This window comes from Octopus bimaculoides, chromosome 5 (assembly GCF_046866305.1).
Source record: "Octopus bimaculoides isolate indiv1 chromosome 5, ASM4686630v1, whole genome shotgun sequence".
NCBI classification, from domain to species: Eukaryota; Metazoa; Mollusca; class Cephalopoda; order Octopoda; family Octopodidae; genus Octopus; species Octopus bimaculoides.
Genome location: NC_142932.1, coordinates 95,229,332 through 95,252,231, shown reverse-complemented (window position 1 = coordinate 95,252,231; position 22,900 = coordinate 95,229,332). Strand labels below are relative to the sequence as shown.

The following is a 22,900-nucleotide window of genomic DNA, read 5'->3' as shown; positions in this document are numbered from 1 at the left end:
CAGCTCATTACAGACTATAACATAACAAACACCACACTTATATATATATATATATATATATATATATATATATATATATACATATATATATATATATATATATATCATCGTTCAATGTCTGCTCCCCACCATGCTGGCATGTGTTGGACGGTCTGACTGAGGGCTGGAAAGCCAGGAGGCTGCACCAGGATCCAATATGATCTGGCAAGGTTTCTACAGTTGGATGCCCTTCCTAACACCAACCACTCCGAGAGTGTAGTGGGTGCTTTTCACATGTCACCAGCACGAGGGCCAGTCAGGTGGCACTAGCATCGACTACACTCGAATGGTACTTTTTACATGCTACTGGCATTGGCCATGACAGTGATTTCACTTGATTCAACAGGTCTACTCAAGCACAGCATATTGCTCAATGATTGAAGGTACTCTTGAATGGGCCAGTTATGCAACACTGGCATAGGCCACGGCTACAGTCTCACTTGACTTGCCAGGTTTTCTCAAGCACAGCATATCTCCAAAGGCCTCGGTCACTTGTTATTAGCTCTGTGAAGCCCAATGTTTGAAGGTCGTGCTTCACCACCTCATCCCAGGTCTTCCTGGGTCTACCCCTTCCACAGGTTCCCTCTACTGTTAGTGGGACACTTCTTCACACAGCTGTCCTCATCCATATGTAATACATGACCATACCAGCACAGTCATCTCTCTTATACGCCACATCTGATGCTTCTTATGTCCAACTTTTCTCTCAGGGCACTTACACTCTGTCGTGTATGCACACTGACATTACACATCCAGCGGAGTATTCTATCTATATGTCTTGCAAGCTTATGCATGTCCTCAGCGGTCACAGCCCATGTTTCACTGCCATGTAGCATGGCTGTTCACACACATGCGTCAGACAGTCTACCTTTCACTCTGAGGAAGGGGCCCTTTGTTAACAGCAGGAACTCTGAACTTTGCTCAGGCTATTCTTATTCTACCAGCTACGCTCTCAGAGCATCCATCCCCACTAGTAACTTGATCACCTAGGTGGCTGAGGCTATCAACTACTTCTAGTTTTTCCTCCTGGTGTGTGATGGAATCTGTTTTTTGCACATTTTCAGTGTTTATTGCACCTGTAGATCTGCCACACACACAAAAACTATCTTCCCAGTTAGCCTTCCTTTGATATTGTTGCACTTCTTGTATTCATAGCTTACACCAGGTAAATCTTATGGAGTTTCTACCTACACCTTTACTACAGACCAAGCAGGGCCATCTACCTAAAGGGATTTGTGGTTTATCTGCCTTCTTACATACTTAGACTTTGGTTTTTTTGGTAGATTGATTCTAAGGCCCTTCAATTCTAGACCTTGCTTCCACACCTGAAACTTCTCTAATTCTGATAGTGACTCGGCTATTACAGCAAGGTCATCAGTATAGAGGAGCTCTCCTGTCTTGAATTCCTCTGTTATTGCCTGGCAGATTATGATGAATAAGAGAGGGTTGAAGACTGATCCTTAGTGGACCCCTACCCCTACCCAGAATTCTTCACTATACTCGTTGCCAATCCACACCTTAGTGATGGCATCCCTGTACCTGGTTTGTACAGTTCTCACTACCACTCATTTATCCCTGGTTTCTGCATTGACCACCAGATAAGGGATCAGGGGACCCTGTCAAAGGCTTTCTCCATGTCAATGAAAGCAAAGTATCTTTGGCCAGGTATTTCTCCTGCAGCTGTCTTACCAGAAATATAGCATCAGTAGTGCTTCTCCCTGGCACAAACCCAAACTCCATCTCATCTAAACTCTCTCCCTAATTAGTTAGGCTATGACCCTCTCCATGACTTTCACCACCTGATCCAACAATTTGATACCTCTATAATTATTCATATCTAATGTGTCACTAATACCTTTGTAGCAGTTGACTATGGTGCTGCTACACCAATCACTGGGTATGACTCCTTCATGTATCACTCATATATTTATATATATATATATATATATATATATATATATATATATATATATATATATATATATATATATATGGCAAAGAAGAAAATGGAGAGGATAATCAATCAAGAGATGTCAGCCTGCAAACATTCATTTGGATCTATTTATTAATTAATTACAATCACGAATAAGTAAATAAATAAACAAGTAAATAAATAAATAAAAAAGTTTATTACTTTGGAATTGACTTTTTTAGTATTCCTTACTATTCTTGTTATTTTACTATTTTATTTTACGTTCTCACATGTTTGATTCCTATCATTATGGACTCTCTAATAAAGATTCGAGTCTCAATTATTGCCCAACCCCTGACCAATTTTTGTTCAACCTTTGTACAATCTCTGTATAATACTGGTCTGATGTGTAAGCCTTGGCAAGTTGGACCACCCACCAAGAAGAAACAGCTTTAAGAGTATAGTATTAGTCACTCATCTATTCTTATTCATTTATTTTTTACTCATTTATTTATTTAGCTACTTACTTATACGTATGATTGTAATTAATTAATAAATAGATCCAAATGAATGTTTGCAGGCTGATGTTTGCTGATTAATTATCCTCTCCATTTTCTTCTTTACCTTAATAAATTCTGGGTAAATTTCTGTTTTACCCCCACTCATACCTATTATTCAAATGCGCTACTCCCCTACAACAGTAAGCATTTGGATATTTATTATCCCTTAGATGGTTCTTTAACCTCTAACACATACCGACATATTATATATATATATATATATATATATATATATATATATGCATGCATATATGGATACAGGATGTCACCAACAGTAAACAATATGAAATACATCAACAAATGAGTTAAATATTCAAAGAACAAGAGAAAAAATGTAAAAGAGTACAAATAATACACAGAACAAGCCTTCATCAGTTGTTGGTTGTCTATCCACTCCTCATTTCGAGCAAACACACACACATATGATGGAAGTTGAAATTGTTAAAATTTCATTGCATATATACAATATACTTCTTGCAGACATTCATATGAAACACTGATATTTTACCCTCTTACTAATCCTTACCCTTATTAATGCATTTAATAAGCATATGTTTTGTAAGCTTTATTTATACAAATAAGCCAAATAATTGTATGACTAATATTGAATTCAGTAAATATTTCCCTATGGATGAGACACAAAGTATTGAAGAGATTTGCAATGGTGAATGTTATCAGCTGTTGTTGAGTATCCAAAACCACTTCTGCTTAGGGATAACTCTAGCAAGAAAGTAATCTTGGGAAGACCCTTATTGCTGGAAACATATTTGAGAATGGTTTCTCTCAATGGTAACATTATCATCTTTAAATATCAGTAAAATGTTGAAGTGACAGAAATAGTACAATGCTGTACTAAATATTAGCAGAATCAAATTTAATCTTAATACATTCTGTGATCAAATCTCATTGAAGTAAATTTTATTCAATTAACTTCTCAATAAGTACTACATTTATATTATTAGCATTTTACTTGTAGAATACAATTTTTGTGCCACTTTACTGAGGAAGCCTCTTCTCAAACATTAACTTTGAAATGGCATATTAACCAAAATTACTCTTTGTTTCCTCTTGTTCATAACAAAAAATATTTGTTAGGCAAAACTTTTCTTTTTCAAATATGTGAATGAGAGGATGATGAACATATACTGTACATGAATTTTGATTGGATTTAAATATTACTTGTTTCTAAATATATGTTTCTATATAATATATATATATATTATATATTTCAAGAATATACATCCTCATTAGAGATTAATTAATTCAAGGATATCATATCCTTGTTATGGATTAATAAATCAAAAATTTCACTGGTTTAATCTCCATCACTTTAGAAGATAATTTCTATACTGTGCTATGGATTATAATAGGTTAAGTTAATAATATAAGAAAATGGAGAGTTTAAGATGCAGATTTAATTTATTTGCATCATAGTTTGTTTTTAAGGTATAAATACAAATAAATTCAATAGAAGACTCAAAACAAAACCTACATATGTTTCAATTCTAGCTCCTTGGTAATGCCTTACTCAAACATTTGGGTTAAATCCAATATTAAGAATTTAAGTTGTAAGCACTAGAATCTCTTCAGTGTTTTGTTTTAATAATAACAAAGTTTACATCTTGCTTATAGGAATTCTAATTCATAACTATCATGAAATATGTTACCCTCTAACTTTTATCTGTTAATATGTGTATATGAGTGAGTTTGAGTCTATATCATTAGTGTTTATTATGATAGTATCAGCACAATATTAACATAATATAAATGTTATTTATAGCCATGCTATTTGTTCCTTTTTTTATTTCTTAAAGACATGGATGTTGCTTACATTAATGTTCCAAAATTCCTGGAGGTAAGTATATAAGCAATTTAACAATAATTACATTCATTAGAGCAAGCGTTAGCAAATATTTTAGCTCATTCTTTCTATGAGTAGAATATGCAGCTTAATGTATATGTATGATAGAAATTAAAACTTGAAAATGTTAAAATTCATTGCATATACAATAAACTTTTTACAAACATTTATATGTAACTCTGATATTTTACTCTTTTATTAATCCTTACCCTTAATAATGCCCTTCATAAGCATATATTTTATAAGCTTTATTTATTCAAATAAACCAAATAATTATATGACTAATATTGAATTCAGTAGATTTTTGTGTAAACATGAGACGCAAAGTATCATAGAGATTTGCAATGGTGTACATGATCAGCTGTTGTTGTTGAGTATCTGAAATCACTTCTGATTAGCAATAAAGTAATCTAACAAAGAATCTTATGCCTGTACACTAAAATAGTAGGCACTCATTGGAATCTGGAGTCCATGGATCAATTGAGAATTACATTAAAATGATAAATTTGAAGTGAAGAACAAGTACATAGTGCAGGTAGTTAATTGACCAACAAAAAAGTGAACATTCCTAAATATGATAATATCTGTTTTGACACATGATTTCACATCAGTAATCCTGTGAAATAAATACATAAACTTATTTCTGTAAACATATTTTCTGAATGACTTCTCTTAATGGTAACATCACTAACTTTTAAATATCAATAAAATATTAAAATGACAGAAAGAATATAATACTGTATTAAATATTTACAGAACTAAATTTAGTGTTAGTACATTCTAAGATTATATCCCAGTGAAATAAATTTTGTTTACTCAGCCTCTCAATAAGTACTACTTTTACACCTGATTATTTGAATTTTACTCATAGAATAGAATTTTGGGTGTCACTTTACTGAGGAACCCTCTTTCCAAACCCTAACTTTGAAATGACATATTAACTAAAATTACTCTTTGTTTCCTCTTGTTCATACCAAATAATTTTATTAGTCAATACTTTTCTTTTTCACAATACATGAATAAGAGGATGACAAACATAAACTGTACATGGACTTTGACTGGATTTAAATATTTTTTTGTTTCTAAATACATGTTTCTATATAACGCGTGTATGTATATAGCAATATGATATAATAATAATAACAATAATCTCTGCATTCATTTTATAAACATCGAATGCGTTGCTGCATGCATTTTGACAAATCATGTCTCTTAAGATCACAGTCCATATTCCTGGGATGAATACAGTGTACTTCATGGGCATCGGGTTGATCATCTTCATGGATTCATTTCGTCAGGCGATATAAGATTAATGGATATACAATAGAGGTATGCTTATTCCTTTTGACAAGTATGAAGGTTGACTGAGTTATGTGGGTATTTCTGTGTGTATTTGGTAGGTAGAAGGAGAAAGTGATGAAAAGAGAGGAAAGAATGATAGTTATATGGGAATGGAGGTGTATGTGGTGAAGTTGGACTTATTTTGCTCTTCATTCAGCAGCTGCTAAAGATGAGTAGTACATACTTTTTTTTTTTTTTATCTCATTTAAGGCATGACTCTCTTCAATGAATTCTGAAGTCAACAGTTCATGCAGTACTGCCACTGCAGCCATCAGCTGATGGAATTTATTGACTGAATTGATAAATGATACATTCTGAAGGTGATCTTTTCATTGTTTCTGGTGGTATAGTGTATAGCATCTTAAATATTGGTTGGCTTATTTCTTTGATTGCATTCCTTCCTTGTTCTATAATGTGCTAAGGGCAGTTGATGTTATTTCATTTCAAAATACTTTTTCAAACTCCAGAAACGATGTTTTGTTTTTATGTTTACATGAAATGATCACCTCAGAATGCCTATTTATCACATTTTTCCCTGGATGTAATGATTTCCAGGGTTCCTTCTCTGTATAAATTGCATCCTCATGATGTTCCGTTATATGGAACAGCATTTTTTATAACAGACCAGTGGATTGTAAGCTCCACTCCATTCTGTTTGGGTCTCCAGACAAAGTTCGACAGTGATGCGGAGTGCTTTTTATTGATATTGGAAAATGATGTGACATGGTTATGCAGACAATTTTTTATGGTGTCTCCAGTGCCACCTCTGTACAAGTATTTCTGCGTATCAGCCTTCACTTCACATTTATAAATTACATTCTTTATCATGCAGTTGTCGTTATATCTGCATAACTCTTTGTCTACAGTTACATTAAATGTTTTTTTTCCATTCTCCCTGCAGGAAGACATCCTCTTTCCTCTTCCACTTGTAATCATGTACTCATTTCCCTTGTGTATGAATTAGACCTTTAATTGTGTGGTGTTGTTTGGGTCCATTTTTGCTATTGATGTGTTTTTATTACCCCAACTTGCAACCATTCCAGGCAAATACACAAATGTATTTCTGTAAGCATATTTGTGAATGGCTTCTCTTAATGGTAACATCACCACCTTTAAAGATCAATAAAATATTGAAGTGGCAGAAATAGTACTATACTGCACGAAATATTGACAGAATTAAATTTAATGTTAGTACATTCTAATATTACATCCCAATCAAGTAAATTTTGTTCTATCAGCCTCTCAATATGTATTACTTTTACATAATTATTAGCATTATGCTTATAGAATATAATTTTGGGTGCCACTTTACTGAGGAACTCTCTTTCCAAGCATTAACTGAAATGGCATATCAACCAAAATTATTCTTTGTTTCATCTTGTTCATACCAAATAAATTCATTAGACAATACTTGTCTTTTTCCTAATACATGAATGTGAGGATGGAGAATATATACTGTACATGCACAGTGGCTGATGTACCTGGCTTTTGTCAACATAGAGAAAGCCTTTGACAGGGTACCCAACTCCCTTATCTGGTAGTCAATGTGATAGCTAGGGATAGATGAAAGGTTAATGAGAATGGTACAAGCCATGTGCAGGAATGCTGCCAATAAGGTGAAGGTGGGCAATGAGTGTAGCAATAAATTTTTGTACATGTAGGAGTCCACCAAGGCTCAGTTATCTGTCTCCTCCTGTTTATTTTAGACCTCCAGGCTTTAACAGTGGAATTCAAGACCAACTGTCTCTGGGAGCTCCTCTATGCTGATGACCTTGTTCTTATAGCTAAATCACTACCTGACCTAGAGAAGAAATTTCAGATGTGGAAACAAGGTCTGGAATCTAATCGCCATAGAGTTAATCTTGCAAAAAACAAAATTCTAATAAGTAGGAAAACAAGCAAATCACAAGTCCCTTCTGGGAGATGGACCTACTCGATATGCAAGAATGGTGTCAGTAGAAACTCCATACATTGCAAGTTTTGGACACATAAGAGGTATAGTGGAATCTCAAGAAATTAAACGGAGAATATAGTCTTTGTGTGTGACAAATGTGCAAGTACAATAAACACTAAATATGCACAGACAATAGGCTCCCTCAAATACACAGAGGGATCATCCAAAGTAGTAGATAGCTTCTGTTATCTAACAGACCAAGTTAGCAGCGGTGGAGGAAGTTCTGAAAGTGTAGTTACTAGGATAAGCATGAGCTGGTTGAAGTTCACACAGCTTCAACCTTCGTTGGTAACAAAGAGCCCCTCCCTCAAAGTAAAAGGCAGACTGTATGATGCCTGTGTACATACAACTATATTACATGGTAGTCAAACATGGGCTTTGCCTACAAAGCACTTGTGAAGTATTGAAAGAAATGAAGCTAGCATGATCTGTTGGATGGGTTATGTTAGTGTGCATGCACAACAAAATGTAAATGATTTAAAAGGAAAATTGGGAATAAGAGGCATCAGATGTTGTGTGCAAGAGAGAAGACTGCACCAGATTGGTCATGTGATGAGTATGAATGAGGATAGCTGTGTAAAGAAGTGCTGAGCTCTAAATGTGGAGGGACTTATGGAAGAGGTAGACACCAGCAGATATGGGACACAGTGGTGAGAAAGGATTTTCAGACCATGGGCCTTACTGAGGAAATGACAAGGTGGCGATTTGCTGTACTTGATAAGAAACATCAAGCTAAGAAAAATCACTGTCTTCCATACATGCAAGTTTGTCTTTTCAGGTGCTGATGCCACTTAAAATGCACCTGTGCCATAGCTGCATTAATGCACCTGTGCCAGTGCTACATAAATGCACCTGTGCTGGTAGTACATAAAAAGTACCCAATACACTCTGTTAAGTGGTTGGCACTAGGAAGAGCATCTAGCCATAGAAACCATACCACAACAGAGAGTTGGAGTCTGGAAAACTCCCTGCTAACCAGCTCCATGTCAAACAGTCGAAACTATGACAGCATAGAAAGCAGACATTAAATGATAATGTTTATATGTAAAATATATGATATATTTTATTATTATTATTTTCAATTACTTTCTGCACAACATCAACATAATTAAAATAGCCTCTCCATACTATAAATATGCATATTCTTTGTTTTATTTCCTGAAGTTATTTATATAATTTCAATATGCTGAAGTTAGTGAGCCCAAATATGTATGCTAGTAGAATCAGTGTTGCTAATAGACAGTTTGATCTCAGAAATATTAAATAAAAAGAGAAAGCTAACAATCATTAAATATATATATATATATATATATATATATATATATATATATATATATATATATATATATATATGTAGTGAAACTACCTATCGTCACTAGATACAAAACTGCTATCGCCATTCTTCTCATTTAAATATAAATAAACGCGGGCGTAGCAGAGAACCCATTCCTGGTCATCACGTGACTGATCATTATTCGAATCGGCAACTTCTTCGAACCGTTCCCGCCAGAACGCAAACTGACCAATCACAGCCCTTAATAAGGTCACGTGATAGTGTTTTTCTGCTACCGTCTTGGAGCCCCCTTAACGCCTTAAATAGATCAACTCATACCCAACAATTTGTCTCGGTCCAGTTTGTCTTTGAGAACTGTTCGGTGTACCACACGACAGCAGTAGCAACAATTAGCCAGCGACCCTTCAACAGCTTCGTCCAGCCAACAATGACCACCGCCGTCGCCACATCAACAATACGAGTCTACGACTACTAACCAGCAACATCGTCATGACCAACACGATTACTACCAAGCAGCTTTACACCACCAGCGTCAACACGACTTACTATGTACACCAAACCACCGCGGCACCTCTCTCTCTTCGATTTTGTTAGGTGACTTAGCTTCACCACGATAATAAACAGACAAGAGATTTCAGCCTGCGATAAACGTCTGTCCTCAAGGCCCTGGCATCGAAGCCAAAACACAACTAGTGATAAACTCTGCCAAACGACGAACATCTGTATAACAAGAATCACGGCCCAGCATCGATGCCACGACATCACAACTAGTGATCAGCTCTGCCACACTCAGCCTCCTCACTTTCACATACAGAACTTTTCCTATAGTGTACTAAAGAACTGGTAGAATTGCTCACGTGTTATTGACTCTCTTTCTCTGCTGTAATAACTCACATACACATACATGTATCACTCACATACATACTTTTCTTTGTACGACGGCCTGTCTTTGATTATGTTCTTATATGTCGCATTCACACTCTCACACAGACATACATTTTAACGCCATAATAAATATCTCTGTTATTCATCTTATACGGTTGTGGTCTTTCATTACTGGTCACATATGTTATCGTCGTATAACATATCATGTATATCATCTTTGATATATATATTTTGTGTTCGACCGTGTGACACGTTTAAATAAAAGGAGTCCTCTGTTTTTCCATCCGTCACCATTTCTCCTTTTTGAGTTCGCACGGTCGTGCCTTACATATATATATATATATATATATATATATATATATATATATATATATATATATATATATATATATATTCTGTTGAAGAGCGTAGCTCGAAACGTTAAAGACTTTCCGTATTCCCGAGCGTCATACTAATACATCCTTTTGTTGTTTACACCACCCGTCCTCGTCTGTTGTTGTTTTTTCGTACATTCTCCCATATATATATATATATATATATATATATAATTTGAGTGGAGGCATACGAGTGGAAAACTAGAGGAACATGACCTATTAACCAGCAGAATATTTATTATATATGCACATCTACTTCGACATTAACAAAGCAACAAAAAGCTCAACTTTACAGAAGTATTAATAACATACAAGCATATAGACATTTATATATTTTTATAAGGCCGCAAATATCTAAAAGTATTTAAAAACATTTATAAATACATAGGCATTTTAAAAATTATATAAGTAAAATAAGTACAAAATATATAAATAATCTGTAATATAAATTGAAGTTGGCCGACCGTTGTATTCTTTCTTGTCTTCAGGTTCACGGCCAAACGGCTGGGTGGATTCGCGTGAAAAAAGGCACACATGTAGAGACGGGTGCAGAGATTGGAACGTGCTTTCTATTTTTTCCTATCCCTCATACTTCCAGGGAAAATCGATTAAAACAACCTGCGTGCGTGCGTGTATGTGTGTGTGTGTCACTGAAGCCATTCGTACATATATACATAATAAATAAATAAACTGAATGATAAATTTCATTTATATCTCCTTCTCTTTCTTTCTTTCTCTCTCTCTCTCTCTCTCTCTCTCTCATGTACACATACACCATCAACATTACTCTCTCTGTCACGCACACCCCATCAAACATACATACTCACACACACAGACATACGCACGCAATCAATTCCCCCCTCTCTCCACAACTTCAAAAGAAGTTCAGTCATAAAACTGTCCATGTCTCTTCATTCGACACCCACTTCAAAAGATCGTCTTTCCTTTTCACTTGTCCGGCCATTGATCGAGAGATAAAACACAAACCAACTCCTGCTAAATGCAAAAATCCCACCAAAAATACACACACATACGCACACAAACGGACATTTCACGTCTTTCAGTTTCTCTATGATTATACACGCGTCAAAAACAATAGCTCTTAAATACATTTTAATCTTCAACAGGTATGTATCAATTTCTATACTATAAATTGTTTTTCTATAAGCGTATAACAATTACTTATTCCATACTTCATTTAGCTTTTCTCTTCACTTTTCTTAGATTGGATACGTCTGCTATTAATTCTTATATACAATTTCCCCGTTAATTTTTACAACTTCATTTTCTGTTAAAGCAATTCTTAACGTCAACTTCTTAACATAATACGCAGAATTCTCGCATTAGTACAGTAGGGTGTTTTGAGGGAGATTTTGATGCTATTTCTACCATGTAGAGGTCTGAACTTATTTTTCATTCACAGATTTGCATTTCAGACATTTAACATAATCTTTTCCATAAATCAACTATCGTAAAAATTTTCTACTATGACCTCACATGCAATTACCCTTTCTTCTGCCATTAACACCAGTTGCTCACACACCTTACAGTTTCTCATTCAAACTACATAATACGCAGAATTGTAGCATTAATACAGTAGGGATGCTTTGAGGGAGATTTGCCTGCTATTTCTATGTTTTATTAAAAGTAGTAGTGTTGATGGTGGCAATGGGAGTAATAATAAGAGTGTGTGTGAGAGAGAGAGAGGGGGGTATGTGAAAGAAAGAGAGAGATGATGTACAACATTCCTGGATAGAAATTCCTGTAGCCAGCATACTGAACCAACTACTGGACACTATCATTTTTGTTTTATTTTTTGCTTTCTTTAATATATATATATATATATATATACGTGTGTGTACATATATACATATACATATGCATACCCCTCCCCCACACACAAAATACACTTTAATTAAAATACAGTTTCTCCAAAATCAAGCATATCTAATATAATAAATGTGAATGTCAGTGTGTCAGTGTGTCATACTTTTTCAACTTTACTCCTAGAAAGCGTAGCACAATATATCATACCATTTTGGAATCAGGCTGACTCTGTGAGTAAATTAAAAGCATTCCAAGCTGAATCCAGACCTGCAATCCTGAAATTATGGATTCCTAAATTATGGATTCCTATGTTTTCATTACTGCAATTGTTTTTGGCAATTTTTTACATGACCTTTAGTGATGAATATGATCATCATTGGGATATGACTCTGGAAGAAGCAATTGCAACAAATTCTCCAAAACAAGTCAGAGATCTGTTTGCAGATCTTCCCATTCAGGGTTAGTTGCTTTAAAGCTACATACTAGCTTAAAGGCCGCCCAATAGGGCAGCTTTTAAGCTAGTAATATATATATATATATATATATATATATATATATATATATATATATATATATATATATATATATATATATATATATATATATATATATATATATATATATATATATATATATATATATGTATATATATATATATATATATGTATATATATATATATATATATGTATATATATATATATATATGTATATATATATATATATATATGTATATATATATATATATATGTATATATATATATATATATATGTATATATATATATATATATGTATATATATATATATATATGTATATATATATATATATATATGTATATATATATATATATATATGTATATATATATATATATACATATATATATATATATATATACATATATATATATATATATATATATATATATATATATATATATATATATATGTATATATATATATATATATATATATATATATATATATATATATATATATATATATATATATATATATATATATATACTACCTGTTTTTCCCGGTTTCACTCGGGCAGTGTGGTGGATTTGGTTAAAGGCTATTTCCTATGTATATTTTGAATAATAAAAAGAACTAAAAATAAAAAACAAAAATTCCCAAAACAAAAAAAGTAAGAACAACCCAAAAGCAATACGATGCTAAGGATTTTGCGGGTCGATATTGTAAAACTAACTTCACGTGTGTACCCATAGCCCCATGTAGTCACGGAACCTTATTTGTGGTATAACCTCGCCTTAAAAGAAAAATATATGGTAGTGCGGTTGTTGTATTGACGACACAAGAATGTTAATCGAAACTGTTCAAGATCAATCATAGGTTGGACATTCATGTACACTGATTAGAATTGTGAATTTCAATTATTGAAAACGCGTTCCCGGATGGATACAACTGTGCAGAGTCCGTTTGTCTCAATATGGAAAAGCTGTTTGAATGTCGACGTTTGAAGACATTTGTAACTGAAGTTAAAAAAAACATAGTAATTAGAAAGAGCGTAAGCTATAGCTTTTTTTTTTTAATGAACAAAAAATTGAAATTATTTTTATTCTGTGCCTCTGATTAAAATTTTCGAAAAACAACCCAGCCACATTACTTGGCAAAAAATAATCTTTATTGTGCTGGTTTTTCGTAAAATTTCGCGCATGGGAAAGGCAACAAAATCGCCCCTCCCCACTCTGAATGGGATATTCCTATCTTAAAAAGTAATAATCGGTTATCTCGGTAACCATGGGAGTTAGAGGGCAATAAAAATCTCCTAAACATGAGCGGACCATGCTGCCGCTCTGTGCTGAATTTCACACGATTCCACTGCACCGTTCTCGAGTGAATCTGCCGACACTCAATCAATCAACCAAGCAATCAAGAACACTGCAATTTATAGTATATATATATATATATATATGTGTGTGTGTGTGTGTGTGTGTGTGTGTGTGTGTATATATATATATGTATATATGGGTACAGGACGTCCCCAATGGTGCAAACAACATGAAATACGTAAACAAATGAGGGGAGTGAAATACATAAATGAGAAAAAATGGAAAACAGGACAAGTAAATACAGAGAAAGGACCCTTCATCAGTTGTCGGTTGTCTATCTAATATATATATATATATATATATATATATATATATATATATATACACACACACACACACACACATATATATATGTATACATATATACATATATACATATGATGGACGTCCACTCATGACTGAGGAAGATCATTGTTGACTATTGCTGACCTTATACTTTGCATTTGAAGCTCTGTTGGTGGCTAATGAGCTGTGCTCTTGACAAGCATACACGACTGCAAACACTGGAAACCAAGCTTTCCCCATTCACTACACCAGCAATGCACTTTCGAGTAGCATGCTTAAGTTCTTCATGCAGAATATGTGCTCTCTCAAAGGTGTCGACCCTCTCCTTAACCTTCTTCCTCCTTCTGTGGTGATGGCAGGCATTACTTTCCCAGTCAGTCTCCTTCATATCACAGGCCTTTAATGAGGACTTGACACAGTCCTTAAATTGCAGCCTTGGTTTCTGCCGGGGTCTCTTTCCATTAACAAGTTTCCCATATAGCACCTGCTTAGGAAACCTGCTATCCTCCATTCTAATAAGGTGTCCAGTTCATTGTAACCAGTGCCTGTGTATTATCACCTCAATACTCAAGATATCAGCTGTCCTCAGGACCTGTGTCTCGAGTTTTTAAGGTCAAGCCAACATTTAGAATGTGTCTGGGACATCGCTGATGAAAGCATTCAAGGACCCTTACATGACGTTTGTAAAGAGTCCATGTCTCACATGAATAAAGGAGCAATGTCAGTACACATGCACAGTACACAGCAATTTTTGTTTGCTTTGTGATGCCATGTTGGGACTAGAAATGAGACTGAAGAGACCAGAAGGAATCAGTTGCTCTCTGCAGCCTGAAAGATATTTCATCATCCAGGGAGCAAGAACGGCTGAGTGTGCTGCCCACGTAGACAAACTTGTCTACCACTTTCAGAATTGTTTCTTCAACCAAGATAGCTGGTTCCACATATGAATTTCCTGCTGCAGGCTGGAACATTACAGTAGTCTTGTCCAAGCTAATGCTGAGTCCAAATGCCTTACAAGAAGCAGAAATACGATTCATAAGTATTTGCATGTCATCCACTGTATGAGTGACTAAGTCACAGTCATCTGCATAAAGGAGGTCATGAATAAGAGACTGGAAAACTTTTGAATTGGCAGCAAATTGACACAGATTAAAGAGGTGGCCAGAAGATCGATACTTGACATATATTCCAAGAGAGCCAGCCTTAGGAAAAAGCGTGAGTAAAAGCAGTTGCAAAGTACAAAGGAAAGTGAGTTGGGGCAAGGAAGTCATCCTGCTTGACACCATTCGCTACAAGATTGGGTCCCGCCATGCCGCCACCAACATTGACCCAAACCTCCATTCCATCATGAGATGATTTAATTATAGATACAAAGTGATCTGGACATCCAAGTTTGCCAAGTATTTTCCATAGCAAGGCCCTATTTACAGTATCAAAGGCCTTTGTTAAATCAATGAATACCTGGACAAGATCCATATTCTGTTCATAGCACTTCTCCTACATCTGTTTTGCTGTGAAAATCATATATATTGTTCCTCTGCCAGATCGGGAGCCACATTGAGATTCAGATAAGACATCATTTACGAGACACCCATTCAGGCAGGTAAGAAGATTTGCTAGAACCTTGCCAGCAGCTGATTGTAGAGCAATACCTCTAGTTTCCACACATTGTTCTGGCTCCTGTTCCTTTAGAGAGAGGAAGAATAATTGCATCCTTCCAGTCCTTAGGCATTGCACCATCCCTCCAGACTACACTAATGAGTTCATGAAGGGACTGCATGATGTAATCACCACCAAATTGCAAGATCTCAGCACAAATTCCATCCCTTCCAAGATTCAGTTTACTTATTGATATTGTTACCTCATCTATTGAGGACATGGAATTTAAGGAGCCAATGATAAGTCTTTGTTACATAGTATCAGTCACAGTTTTATCCACAACTGACTCATGGTCTAGGAGTTCAGAGAGGTGTTCAACCCAGCGACCTGTGATTTCTGTTGATTTAGTGAATAGAGTAGAAGACTCCTTGGAAAGCAAAGGAGCTGATGTGGAGCTCTTAGGCCCATAAACTTGCTTCATAAGATGGTAAAGCTTCTTGCTGTCATTTGCATCAACAGCAGCCTGAATATCATGAGCAAGATCTTCCCACAAAGTGTTCTGCATCTTCTGAGAGATTGCTGCAGTAGTGATTTTACACTGCTATAGTGGGCAAGTGCTAGATTTCACTGCACAGCTGAAAGCCCTCTGTGGGCATGGTGCATTACAACCAATAGTCACTGAACCTCAAACCAGTCTCTGTGTCTGGCAGTAGCATATCCCAGTGTTTCAGCAGCACATTGAAGAACCTGGTCTCGAAAATCTTCCCACACTGTAGTATTTTCAATGTTGGACAAGCAAGTCTGAAGCTCTTTCTTCAACACAGCATTATATATCTTGTGGACATTCAGACACCAAGGAATGCTGACTGTCCCCCTTCTCTCTTTCACTCTAATCATCATCCAGAACTTTGCTTACACCAGACTGTGGTCTGTCCAGCATTCCGATCCATGAAAGAACTTGATATTGCAAATGTCATAGATGTTTTGTTTGCAAATAAAAAAATTATAGATATACAACTGGACAGGAGACAGACACTGAGGATCCCTAGTTCTTCATCAGTTATCAACCAAATGGTAATACTCAGTTTCACACCATTAATAAGACCGAAGACTTCTTATATTGGCAGAACCTCTGCAGAAGTTGTAGAGAATGTAGGGCCACAAGCAAACAAAACAAAAAAATGTAATTTAAGAATATGGACACGACCCTAGCAAATTGAATGAAATGAATAATAAACGAAGCTGGTGGACATAAAAGTTAAAAGACCACGTGGGAATGAACTAAGCATTGATTTAAAAAGAATATTTCAAAATTTAGTTATGAAGTGGCTTATTTCACTGTTGAATTTTTGTTATTAACTGTATTATAATAGTTAACACCCCATGAAATCATGAGGGAGAGGTTCAATTCTTATAATCTTTTCACTTTCATATTTTTTTTTTGTGTTTGCATCTGTAATTAATTTATGGCATGCAAGAGCTTTGTTTGTGCACCTAGTTTCAAAGTTCCAATCATTCTAGTATTTAAGCAAGCATGGTCTAATATTTAATATTTTTATGCAAAGCATCAAATTATTTTCACAAACACCAAGCATTAAATAACTGTTTAAGAGATCAGGATCTCATGTTAACATCTCATGTACATTTTTATTCTTTTATTTTTCAGATTACCAGTGAAGGGAGGCACAATGGTCCAGTGGTTAGGTCAGTGGACTCGCGGTCATAGGATCGCGGTTTTGATTCCCAGACCAGGCGTTGTGAGTGTTTATTGAGCGAAAACACCTAAAGCTCCATGAGGCTCCGGCAGGGGATGGTGACGAACCCTACTGTACTCTTTCACAACTTCCTCTCACTCTTACTTCATGTTTCTTGCAAACTAGATACAAAAACGAAATGTCATGATGTTTTTCTTATTACTTATTTATTTCTAGTTTATTTTCTAATTCTCTATGTATCAAATATGTTACAACAAGCTTCTATTTATTTTCTTAACTAGAAACTATCTAAAAGTATATCTATGAATTTCATATCTTTAATAAGACAAAGATTTTTTTTTTTTTTTTATAATATTACAAAAGAATGTAAATAATGGCTTTTCATTATCACCATCATCATTTAATGTCTGTTGGATGGTTTGACCAGGGCTAGCTAGCTGGAAGGCTGCATCAGACTCTTGTCTGATCTGGCATGGTTTTCTGCGGCTAGATGCCCTTCCTAATGCCAACCACTCCAAGAGTGTAATGGGTGTTTTTACATGCCACCGGCATGAGTGTCATTTGTGTGACATCAGTATCTGCTATGACTGCAGTTTTACTTGGTTTTATGTGTTTTCTTCTGAGGCATGACATAATGCCAAAAGTCTCGATCATTGCCTCTGTGAGGCCAAACACCTGAAAGGAGCTCATTAACTTTGCCTCTATAAGGCTTAATGTTCGAAAGGTGCTTTCTACATGCCAGCAGCATGGGTGTCAGTGATGTAACACCAGCATCAGCTATGACTATGATTTCACTTGGCTTGACGGGTCCTCTCAAGCACAGCACATCACTAAAGGTCTTGAACACAAGTCATTACATCTATGAGGACCAAAGTTCGAAGATCATACTTCACCACCTTGTCCTATGTCTTCCTGGGTTTACCTCTACCATAGGTTCCCTCCACAGCTGTCCTAGTCCATACACATCACATCTGATGCCTTTTATTCCCAATTTTTCTCTCAAGATGCTTACACTCTGTTGAACATGCACACTGACATTACACATCCAGCAAAGCATACTTGCTTCATTTCTTTGAAGCCTATACATGTCCTCGACTGTTATAATCCATGTTTCACTGCCATGCAGCACTGCTGTTCGCACACAGGCATCATACAATCTGCCTTTCACTCTGAGAGAGAAGTCTTTTGTTGCCAGTAGAAGTAACAGCTCTCTGAACTTTGCCCAGCCTAATGTTATTCTCACAGCCATGCTTTTTGTTATAATTTGGTCACTTGGTCAATTCATCTTCAGTTTATGTGTGTGTGTGCGCACGTGTGTGTGTGTGCATATATGTGTGTAGAGTGTGTGTCATGTGTGTTTGTATGTGTGTGAGAGAGAGAGTGTGTGTCATGTGTGAGAGTGAGTGAAATGAACTTAGAAAAGGGTATAAATTGAAAATTTTAAATTTGGTTTTTTCATAAGATACATAATTTTTCTGTATGAATTTTAAGTTCATATTATATTCTATGTTCTATTGATTTCCCTGCTAGAAAACGATAATTTTTTCTTCGATTTTTCATCAATTTTTTCATGCAAATAACACAATATCTGCAATAAGATTTGAATTTATGACTAAATGATCACTATTTCAGTACATTTACCTTTATATCTCTTTTCACTGTACCAATTTTTCTCTGCCTTCATGTTGTTTAGCACATATATTATTGTATGATTTTTAACTCAGTAAATAAAGGCGAATTATCCTTTCTTTAAATATTATTTTATCTTTTCTGTTAACCATTTCAATAGAATTTGAATTTACATTTTTGTTAGTACATATGCATGAGTATATATGCATATGTATATTTTCTGGGGTTTTTTTCTAGTTTTTCTACTTGCTAATCTAAGTGCCTTTTGGAACACTTTTCTATTATGCATCAACAAAGACTTCCTCTGTGGTTATGCTTTCCATGTGTATTGCAAAAATGTAAGTCCCCCACCCAAACAAATTACATTTCATATTTGAGGCTCTAATGAACCTATATTCAGGCACTCGACTAAGAGTCCACTGCAACTTATAGTACAAACAGCTGTAATCTAATGTAGTTCATAGCATAACCATTGTTTTTCCTGTGTCATCTCTTTTTCTTATTCCTACTCTATACTCTTCTAATATTTTCTTGTGAAACATAAGGATATTGAATTCAACACCAAGTCATTAGTCTCACAATGTCTAAGTGAAATAGATGTATATATTTATGTGTACATATATATATATATATATATATATATATATATATATATATATATATATATATATATCTGTATTTCTATATATCTGTATTTACGGAAACTGCCGAATTGATGTAAACAAACCCATGTGGTCTGATTTTCACGTTTTTAGGTATTGTACCATAAATCGCCATTTCCAAAATATATTTATTTTAAATCATTTATTTATTATAAATCATTCATCTTTCTCCCCCCCCCTCTCTCTCTCACACACACACACACTCACATACTACTTTGGGAGCGAAAGAGTTTTGTTTATATTTCACGCCGAAGACGAAACTTTATTGGCAATCCCTTTATTTAACAATGAAACAAAGAAGTATGTAACAATTTGTCAGTGAATTACACAATATAAATGGGTAAAAGGCGATCTTACGATACCAGTGCCAAAGCTATCACTTAACTCACGTGTGTTTATTTACATCACATTGGCCTTTTCCGTAAAAAGTGTTGGAGGGACAGAGGGAAAGGGAGAGAGAGCTCGATTTCTTTTGAAGTTCGCATGTGTGTGTGTGTAATGTTGCAGGTGTGTGTATGTGTGTGAGAGAGAGAGAGAGAGAGAGAGAGAGAGAGAGAGAGAGAGAGAGGGAGAGAGAGAGATAGAGAGAGAGAGAGAGAGAGAGAACTGAAATTATTTTTATTTCCTTTTTATAGTGAGTATGCGAGACAGAGAGTGTGGTGAAGTTCTTTTGTTAGTGAGACAGAGAGGTTATGTATGTATGTATATATGTATGAATGGCTACAGTGACACACACACACACACACACACACACACACACACACACACACACACACACGCAGGTTGTTATGTATGTGTGTGTGTGTGTGTGTGAATGGATTCAGTGACACACACACACACATGCATAACAACCTGCGTGTGTGTGTGTGTGTGTGTGTGTGTGTGTGTGTGTGTGTGTGTGTGTGTGACTGTAGTCATTCATACATACATACATACATAACCGCTCTCTCTCACACTAAAGAACTTCACCACACTTTCTGTCTCGCATACTCACTATAAAAAGGAAATAAAAATAATTTCAGTTATCTCTCTCTCTTCCTTTCTTTCTTTCTTTCTTTCTTTCTCTCTCTCTCTGTCTCTCACACACATACACACACCAGCAACATTACACACACACACATGCCAACTTCAAAAGAAATCGCTTTTACGACGTCGTTTCCCACTTTCCCTCCAACACTTTTTAAAGAAAAGGCCGATATGATTCAAACTTTCCGAGGCTTCTACCACACCCCAACATGTTTTTTCGGACCACATAACGGGTTTTCTAGCATATTAGCAGGCCAGGATAGTTGATTCCACGCAAAAAATCCGATTTATTTTTTTCTTAGTGAAAATCGTGCGAGTGTTATCTAAAATTTAGCTGGAGTTTTTCATGGTAAATTTGAGATTAAAAAAAAATTTATCCATATTTTTATCCATATCCGTATTTTCCCCGTACATTGAAAAATAGATGGTGAAAAGATCAATGTGTGGGGGGAGTGAAATTCCGAGGATTTCAGCACACCTGTGGCAGGCATCCATTTGGGGGAGCCATGCTTTTTACATGGGCAACTTTATGTGGCCTGCTCCCATGTGGGTAGTAGAAATGATCTTTTTGTGTATGCTCCTCAGGGCAGAACACGCAATGTTGTCTATAGCGAAGTTTTATAGACAAGTTGTCATTGCAGCCGATGTGGTTATAATCAGTGATCCGAAAGCATTGGCCGGACGTATTTTCAAACCATGGCAACATGACTTATATACTCTTTCTCTTTTTTATTGGACAATGCTGACTTCTCTAACAACAATGCTCACTCGGCTGATATCAGTGATTGGCTAAGTTGCTTATAGAGTTAACCAAGAGGGGACAGGCCCCTTAATTTCTGGTTAAGGCTGTTGGTAAGTTTTCCTAAGTTACTCCAATCCAGATCCCCAATGCAAACCTTCAGATCAACCTTCTCCTATGCAGATCTCTAATGCAACTTTAAAAAAAAAAACAGTCAATGGGTGGAAATAACCGATAAACTAATTTCTTATGAGATTTCCCAATCAAATTGCCATCAAACCATTTTCAGCCAAACCAATTTCAACGGATTTCGCTCAAATCTGATGTCGATGTTACTTATTTTGGTTTGAAATAAAGCACTTGATCATTTAATAATCGTAGCTTAATCCCGGGCAATTCTATCGCAAGTCGTGTAGTTGTCCGAATATTTTCTTTTTTCATAAGTTTATAGAAATGATCTGGATCCCACATTTTATATATAAAAATTATTGGATCTTTTTGGTTTGACGAGCAACACTTGTTTTCTTAGCGAAACACTTTCAAACTTCGGACACTGGTAGAATGTGTCATATAAAACAACTTTTTCTCTTAGCCTTCTCAACAAAAAATTGTACATCGCAAGTTATTTCATGTTAAAGTTGTCGTATTTCTGTAATTTCAACCAATCACTGACGTCTATTCAGCTGAATACAGTTACTGCTCTTTTTATAAACAATAATTTTTTGCCGGTGTTAAGTGTGTTATTCCCTGTTTAATTATATCATTATTCCCTAGTAAGGGTTTAGGGTTTTAGGGTTAGGGTTATGGTTATGGCAAAAATAATCATAACCCTAACCGTAATCCTAAAACTAACCCTAACTCTAAAACCCGAACCCTAACCCTAAAACCCTAAAGCTAAAACCAGTACAAACGCACGAACGATGTCATAAATAACAGTGACAAACGAAATATATACCGCTGATAGTTGTTGTTGACAACAGATAGTTGTTGTTGACAAACAACGGCGCTAATTTTATTCAAGGGAAAAGATCCCGTGACACCGTTGTTTACATTCCACGACATTAATTGTTTTCACCTCAATAGACGTCAGTGATTGGTTGAAATTACCGAAATACGACAATTTTTTACATGAAATAACTTCGAATACAAAATTTTTTATCTGTTCTATAACACAAAATATACAAGTATTCGAAGTTTGAAAGTGTTTCGGTACCAAAAACACTACATAAAACATAAATGAAAAATGTTGCCCGTCAAACTAAAAAGATCCAAATTATTATCAAATAAAATGTTTTTGTGCCTATTAATTACCGCTCAAAAACTTTGAAACAGAAATGCTCCCACT

At 35.3% G+C, this 22,900-nt stretch overlaps 2 protein-coding genes across 3 annotated transcripts in view; both read left to right on the top strand.

Moving 5' to 3' along the window:
• Positions 1-19,253, top strand: part of LOC106874055 (uncharacterized) — a 122,182-nt gene extending 102,929 nt beyond the window's left edge. The window contains exons 22-23 of the mRNA XM_089352676.1: positions 4,326-4,366; positions 17,451-19,253. Coding sequence (XP_089208802.1) covers positions 4,326-4,366; positions 17,451-17,510 — 101 coding nt within the window. The 3' untranslated portion in view covers positions 17,511-19,253. The remainder of the gene's footprint in view (positions 1-4,325; positions 4,367-17,450) is intronic.
• The window catches only part of LOC106880794 (neural cell adhesion molecule L1.1-like), a 537,440-nt gene that overhangs the window by 219,078 nt on the left and 295,462 nt on the right, over positions 1-22,900 (top strand). The window lies entirely within an intron of this gene.